The 8,680-nt window shown below is 33.2% G+C and overlaps 1 protein-coding gene across 1 annotated transcript; it reads right to left on the reverse strand.

Moving 5' to 3' along the window:
• Positions 1 to 2,110: 2,110 nt before the first annotated feature.
• LOC142632365 (UPF0481 protein At3g47200-like) lies at positions 2,111 to 3,364 on the reverse strand. Its single transcript, XM_075806791.1, has one exon. The coding sequence runs from the start codon at positions 3,362 to 3,364 to the stop codon at positions 2,111 to 2,113; it is 1,254 nt and encodes a 417-aa protein (XP_075662906.1).
• Between the last annotated feature and the right edge of the window lie 5,316 nt (positions 3,365 to 8,680).

The raw sequence follows: 8,680 nt of genomic DNA on the forward strand, positions 1-8,680 counted from the left end.
ACTCACTTTTCACCCAATCCAAACACTCTCTAAAACTTTAAGGCGCAAAATTTAAACATGTTCAAACTTAGAGGTATAGAAGTAGTTTGCAATTTGGCCAAGATAAAATTAAGAACGAAAATTAGGTAGCAAATAATATATATATATATATATATATATATATATATATATATATATATATTTTTCGAAAGAATGCTTGTGTTTGAAGTTTTGAAAAAGTGTGCTTAACTAGCTAGTTGGAGGTTTTGGGTCCACCGAAGTCGATCCAGTCCACAGAGTCTGGTTTTGTAGCAAGCAATCGTGTTACCTGACGTATAAGAATCCTATTATGTGGCGTTTGGTACGTGGGAATCTACATTACTCTTGGCATCTAAATTCCTAGGAATGTGATTCCTAGGAATCACATTCCTAAGAACGTAGCTATTCCTATGTTTGGTTTCATTGGGAATATCTTAAGATTCCTAGGAATGTGAGATGATAATGTTTGGTTTATTCTCATCAATCTTAAATGAATTATATATTTTTCCTATTCTATCCTTAGATTTGAATGTGAACTACCAAGTCCTTAAAAAAAATCTTCCTCTAAATAAATAATGAAAAACCAAATATAAACAATTAATTATAAAAAATTCATTAAAATTATAGTCTAACATTTCAAAATGACAGGTATAATACAAAAATAACTATTTAAATTCTCAAATGATTTTATTCTTAATAATAATTTTAAAATAGTTTAATCCATAATAATTTGTTTTATATTTTATCTTAATTGATTAAATGATAATGAAAAAGGGTTAAAATTGTCAATCTATAAAAAATACAGTTTTCTTTAAGCTTGGGAATCTGGATTCCCACCTGTTTTAAAGGGAATCCACATTCCCACTGAGAGGGGAATCCAGATTCCCCTGGCATCTGATTCCTTAGCGTGATTTGCAACCAAACATGGGAATCTTTAAACATTCCTAGGAATCCTAAAACATTACCCCGTACCAAACGCCACATTAGAGTTACTAGGAACCACGTACTTTTTCTCTAGTCTTGAAACATACACAAGGAAAGATAATTTTTGGTTTTCCTCTAAGCATAAGTTTTGGGTATTACAATCACAAAGAGTTAGATTTAGTGAAGATCTTAGGTGAGTTCATACTAATTCTTCTATAGAAGATATTATTATATGTCAAAGTTAAGCATAAACTTGAGAATGTATGGTAATTGTATATATAAAAGTGAATTTATTCAAAGTTTGTTACGTAGTTTTGAGCAAGAATTTTTCACTCAAAATTTTGTGCTATTGTGAGTGATTTTTATCTTGGCTTAGAAATTTTGGTAATAATATATATTTGTTTTGGAATTAATTAAAATTCTAGTTTTGTTATTATTATTATTTTTATATTTTCTGATCCAACATGAGGACGCTGGAGTAACTCTTAAGTACTGTAAAGGCACCAACATGATCTTAATATTCATCTGTAAGATATGCAGAGAGTTCAATCACCAACAAAGAAATTCAAGAACAAAGATACTAAGATAGGTATGTACAAAATGCAAGGAGCTTTATTGCTTTCATAGCAATGCGCGGTCGCCAGGGTGCAGCTTCTTTCAAAGATTAGACGCAAATGACCGAATGCTAATAGCTAATGGAGGTCGCAGACTCGCAGTGTTAAAGAGATGGGTCAAATGCCCTACTTGCAAGTGTATTTACCCATTTGTCCTTCTCTTGGTGCAGGTTTGTGATTTTGCATGCTTTACTCTCAAGGCCCAAATTCATTGGATATTGGGCTTTGTTCATGGATCCATATTTTATATGAAAAATTTGGTGGCAACATTGAGTCATGTGACTCGTTTGAAGTTTAAATTATACACTGAAGATTCCTACAAATTGGTTTGAAGACCTTGTTTGCATGAATCCAAGCAATTAATAATGGTTGTCTTTTAGACATCCAAGCAATTTGCTCAAACATCATATTATATTGGCTGAGTATACAGGACTAGTTTACAAGGATGTGGAAACACAAAAATAATGTATTTTACAATAGCAAATTCAATTACTTTGACAATAATAGCTAAAGCTGAGAAGTTTGACACAAAGCAATCAAACAACCATCTAAAATTACAGTAGTTTTTGAGCCTGTAATACTTGGAGGATAGAACACACTGTCTGTATGAAAGTTAAAACGAAAAGGATAGCAACAGCCACGGTAATAGCAGTTCTCCAAGGAGTGCTAAAATAATCTCGCTTTAGTATTGCCTTCCATATGTGCCGAGGGTCCTTATAGAATGCATTCAAACTTTCGCAGAGTTTACAATACTCAGTGCTCAGACCTACCCATAAGATATTTTTGTGAAGATTGTTAATAATCGATGTTGCTGCATTGTTATCGCCTAGATAATTATCCACGATTCCACTATCACAAAGTAAATCCATATCTTTGGTAGTATTTGTAAGGAAATCCAACATGCAAAAGTAATCAGTAACATATCCGTGTCTTATATAACAAATTTGCTCTAATGCCATAATGTTTCGAATAAGAGCTTCCGTTGTATCATATAATTCTAAGCGTGGGATTTCCAGCACTCCATTTTCAAATTTCAAGCCAGTTAAACATTCGTCTGAACTCACCCTAAACTTGACTCCTGCATCTTGCAGCACAGCTGCAGAGTACAAAAGTTTAACCTTTTTATTGCCTCTTTGGGGTAGCCGAGGGGATGAAGGCCAAAGTGATTGAGGTAGAAGAAAGGTTCTAAGCAGATCCGTGAAGTGTAGTATTTTCACATCAGAGTTCATATGGCTTATGTTTTGAACATTGAAGTCCTTAAAGAATTCAAATGTAAGTTGAAGTACGGAAAGGACGCCAGGGAACATGGGAAGTGCAACTTGGAACATTTTTTCAAGAAAAAAGAATGGAAGCTGATTTTCAAGTAATAACAAATCATTGATCACCGTTTGGAGTAGAAATGATTCCTTGAACATGGGATCTTCACTTGGCCAAGTTTTCGAATGGCATCTTAGAAAAAGCTCCAAAATGAAGATGGCATCCACCCAGACCAATTCTGACAAACTATCATCACTTAGCCAAATACACTCTCCGTAGAACTCGCGAATTTGTTTCATCGTCTCTTCATTTTCAATTGTAAGTACATTAGCCCTGTTTTCGGCAGCGACCCGTTGCCAGAAACGTTTGGAATATTCCTCTTTTAGATCTTGCATGGGTTGCAATCTTGCGTTGTCTCTGTGAAAAGGGCCAATCGAAATAACCTGAGGTGTGTACGCTTCTTCGTTCAATTTGCGAAGATGATATGGCACCCTATAGATACCGGTAATGCGAATTAAAATTCCTTGGCGTTTTAGTTTTGCCCTCGTCATGACATGATCTTGTATCACCAATGACAATGTCAAGAGCCATTAGCATTAGAAATACATGTTATGACTTGCAATGTGCACAAACAAGTTATAATATTTTTTGAGAGAGGTAAATAGTGGCATTGGAAATTGTGGCAAACACAGCATAATCACTTCAAAAAAATCTTAAATTAAAATTCCTTTGTGATCGATGTTCACTCCATAATACATCACGTCATTAATATTTATGAAACTAATTTCAACTATATTAATTCATGTCCGACTTCACTATGAAAAGGGAAAAAAATAAAATGTAAATTCTTTAGCAGCATAAAATTATATATTTTAATTGACAAACATAATATAACAATTAATTAATATACAAATATAATATTTTGTAGCATGTATAAACAATTATGTATTTTAGTTTTTTTTTTCTATAGTGAACATTTAAAGCATGAATCCATTCTCTTAAAATTTTACTTCGTCTACTCTGTTTATCATTATAGAGGAGACCATGAAAGTCTAAAATTACATCGTCATCTACTCTATATATTTACATTCATCAACCCTGTTTACTTTTTAAAACTCATTGTCGCACATTTGTACTTGTTCTATAAGCATCGTCAAATGAAGAAGACTATGGTGGTATTTGGGTTTTGTGTTTGGTTTTTTTTCCCTGGAAAGCGCTTTTTGGCACTGTTCATTGTCCATTAACAGTGATTATAGGCTTATGAACAGTACCAAGCGTATGAATAGTAACTTTTTTATTATTATTTTTTTTTATTATTTTTAATTTTCAGCAAAATAAGCGATATCCAAATAGACCCTAATATGATATCCATAATAACAAAACTCATAAAATAGCACTTAGGTTAAAATTGATGAAGAACAGCAGACCAACACGGTGTCGTTTAAAAAGCAAAAGCTAAACTGAATGAAAAAAAAAAAAAAAAAGGACTACGTTTTATAAGAACTTGAGCAACATTCATTTCACAGTGAGCATAATAAGGTGTGCAATAAAGCAGTGCCGTTTTACTTAATGCCTTAAGCAGTGGGATCAGTTATATTAATTACCACGTGTTATATTTTTCTCAAAAAAGAAATTACCACGTGTTATTTTATTTATTTATTTTTATACAAAATAGAAATTTTATTATACCCTAATTGTATATGTGTGTAAAATTTCTTCCTTAACTTATATTGTTAGGTTCCAAGACCTTAAGAACTAATGTATTAGAACTTCAATGTGTATTGTGTTGGCAAACCATGATCAGAACCTTTAGTCTAGGTTTAGACTTGCTCAAAGTTTGGTTTAATATAAGTTTGGAATCGAATAGTTGCAGGAAATTACTGTTCTATTTCTACACGGCTCGATCGATCGAAGAATAAACTCGACCGATCGAGAATCGTGAATCAGGAATTTTCTGCAGAATTTTAAGTCGGCCCAAACACAGTTCAAGCCCATTAAGGATTAGGGTTTCAGATCTACTTCTCCCACTATATAAAAGAAACTCTAAACACATTTTTAAAGGCTTCTATGAGAGAAAAGAGTGTGCCTCTTTTTGTATCTAGGGTTTTGTATCCAAACCTCTCTAGAGTCTTTATTGCTCATATTGCTGTTTGCGTGAATCTCTTGCGAGATCAAAGATGTGCTTGCCTTCACACAAGCTTGAGATTATCAAGAAGGAGATTTCTTCAAGAACTTGATGATCATTCAGTTGTTGCCATAAGAGTTTAAAGATACACAAGCGGAGGTGCTTGTACTTGCTAGAGAATCCAAGAAAGAAGGAGTCCGTGGTCTCGAAGCTTGCACGTGGTCGTGTTAGTAAGTTCTACTAGTGGGTAGCAATAGGATGTTAGTGGTCTAAGTCGCTATTGTACAACTTCGATTCTTTCATAGTAGATTCAGGTTTACCTTGAGGATAGCTAGGTTAAATCTTCCTCAGGTTTTTTACCGGTTTGGTTTTCCTAGGTCATCATATCTTTGTGTTTTTATATTCCGCACTTAAAATTGATATGATTTTATGATTGTGTTAACCTAGATCTGAAATTTGGACTAAGTAATAAGTTGGTTTTTTAACTAGGTTAATCCAATTGTGGTTTAAGGGATCTAAACAAACTCAACACATATATTATTCATAAACATGCAAAATAAAAGAAACAACATTCTTTTAAATAAGTTCACCAGTTTGAAGCATATTTCCATGTACGATATATTATCTATTCATGATAAAAATCATAAAACATTATTATTGAAAACGAATTAAAAGAAAAAGGTAAAAAAAATAATAGAGAATAAGGTTGAGCAAATCTTGTAAAAAAGCAGAGCAAGATAGCAGCTCTTTTTTAAATTAAAATGATAAAACTTCTGACAAACCTCATAAATCAAATAACAATCATTTTCCAATTCTGCCAAATCCTTTTGAGGGTGGATTGGTAAATGAATTCCTTTTCCTTTCATTAATCATACATCTAAATAGTTTATTAACTGAAGGCTAACACTACACCTCAATCCCACTGGCCACTGCTGTAGCCACCAATGACTTGAAATGGCTACTGCTTTACACAAGGAGATTTTCAAGACAACAAAGATGATTTGAGACTTATTATTAGAAGTGGTTCACACCAAAGATGATTTGAGACTTATTATTAGTTCCAAAGTCATGTCTATGTACAACAATATCAATGATGATTAGAAAGCAATGTTCATGAAAGAAATACCCCCAATGATTTTAACAGATTCAAGATATAAAGGAAGGTTCCACAATTAATATTAACAAGAACTACCTATCAAAAAATATATATTAGCAAGAACCACTTAAGAGTCACAATTCATTTTACTAGTCATGAAAAACTGGGATAACATCATAGTAATTGAAAGAAAAAGTGATTTCAAAGTGAGGGAAAAGCAAGAAAAATTGAAAGAAAAAAGATGTGATATGAAAAGGTTCAGATATTAGAAGACAGCAACGCTAACAAAGGCAGGTAACATAGCAAAAAATGCCAATGAGAGAATTATACAAATGACTATTAAATTGATTAGTGCAAGGATCAAGGTTGATATTTGCCACAGGTAATCAGGTATGTTACCAACTAGGTGGTTTCATTTGTGATAGCCGGCAAGAGAGTGTTTCACAATCCACTGTAATTGAGAAATGGCTTCATGTTATTGTTATGCAAAAAGATGTTTCCTTCTGGTTGTAAGATATTCTATGTTCTGAGTGGACAAGTTCCACATTTTCCTTCCCTACCGTTTTTAAACATAGTGCATTTCTGCAAGATTAAAGTTCACCCTTGCTTCACTAAGAGTTTGGAATATCCTTGCTTTATTGAAAGTAACAAACTTTGTCCCTCTGTTCAGGGAGTGACTATAGAACCTGTAAAATATGGGTTGGTCACTCTATGTTGATTGGAAATATATTGGAAGTTCCTTGCAGTGCAGGCTCTTGTATCTATAAAATCGCAGGAGGCACTGCTCTAAAAAGCCCTGGTCTTTCTTCTTTTTTGTCGTTTTTATTTTTAGGGCTCTTGGCTTAGAAAGCCCATTACCCTATTTACTGGTCAACTAATCACATGGTTGGCAGAACTGGAAGGCAGAGGTCTTTATGCAGCAATCATCAGGGATCAAAAGAGATTTGCAACCTCTCTAAGCTAATATGTTCTATACAATATCGATTAGTTACAGTACATGAATAGTGATATAGATAAGGGGAAGCTCCAGCATTACGACAAAAAAGATCAAAAAAATAAATTGACAATTATAAAGAGCATACCTGTAACAGTATAGCAATAGTATGAAAAGAATTCCACAACAATGGAGCTAAATCTTGAAATAATTCTCTCTTCTAAAATAGAAAAAAAAAAAAAAAAAAACAAACAAACAAACAAAAATTAATTAGGCACACATTTATAAGTGCAGCAATAGTAACTTTAGAGGCCAATCTTAATAACACATTATTCTAACTTCATACATATACCAAAACGCGGACTAGCTGTTGAATTTGGACACGGTTTTTTCTCTTTTACCCTTCTTTTGTTTTTCCAAACAGAGGACAACTGCAACAAGAACAACCTTACATTTAATCACAACAAATTCATATGTGATGCGCACGCTTAAAGACCACAAACCAAAATTATCACTTGGAAATATTATATTAGATTTCAATTTGAAAATAAACATAACAACAACTATAACAGATAGCAAAAAACTAAGAGAATGTAAACAATTAAGGGCACAAGTACTTAGCCAGATTTGATGAAGGACAAGTTGCAGGACAAAAGACTCTAGGAGGGGGCATTTATTTGGGAAACAAAGGAAAGGGATGGGACTTAGGAATTAGCACCTAGGGCTTGCTTGATCAACATCAAGCAGATAACATAGAAAAATAGATAGCCTCCTCAGCATTAGCACAGAGAGCTGCTTGGAAGTTGGAATGAACACCAAGCATAAATCAGTGGCAATCAGCACTGATTTATGCACTATACCGGTGGATCTAACAGTCAGATACAATTATTGGTCCTCCGAAGAAGGTGCGTACGTAGTAGGAGACTAGGTACTTGGTACAAACTACAATTGCACAAATCTCATGTCATGTGGTGATGTCCCTGATATAAAATACTAGTAAGAGAACAAGTCTTACGTTTTTAGCATAGAATTCGTGTAACATCAGCGACAGAACAAACTAAACCCAAAAGTAATTCCCCTTCCCATTGCAAATCAAGAATATATACACGTAAAAAACAACACACAACAACAACAACAACAACAACAATAATAATAATAATAATAATAATCATTTTTAAAAAATACGGTACGTTTTATTTTCTTTATAATAAAAAAGAAAAAAAAAAACACATTGATTTGACACAACTAAAGTTTACCAAACCCAACAGAAACACATAGAAATTTGACTTGGTATTGGTAAAAGCTGTTCCCCCTCCAATTCCAAACCAAGAATAAGAATGGAAAAAAAACCCCACATTAAATGTTCATCATCCCTTTGTATCTGTTTCACAAACAAACTACAAACCTCACTCACTCTCTCTCACATCCTCATGGTTTCCCAATGAAACATTCGTTGTCAAACAACTCCCACAGCTAGATTCTCAAATCACATTCCTAACTGACCAAAAATCAGCACTTGGGCTTGCAATCATCATCAATCAGTGGCAATCAGCATCAATCAAGTCCAACAAAATCAAAATCAAAATCAATCAAGCCAAAAGAATTAGTTTCACTGCTTAGAAATTATTGAAACAAAACAAAATATATATAACTAAATAATAGAGAAATATAAAAGAAAGATAGATTACATTCAAAATAGTAATTTCAATTAT

The sequence above is a fragment of the Castanea sativa genome, chromosome 4, assembly GCF_040712315.1.
Source record: "Castanea sativa cultivar Marrone di Chiusa Pesio chromosome 4, ASM4071231v1".
Taxonomy (NCBI): Eukaryota; Viridiplantae; Streptophyta; class Magnoliopsida; order Fagales; family Fagaceae; genus Castanea; species Castanea sativa.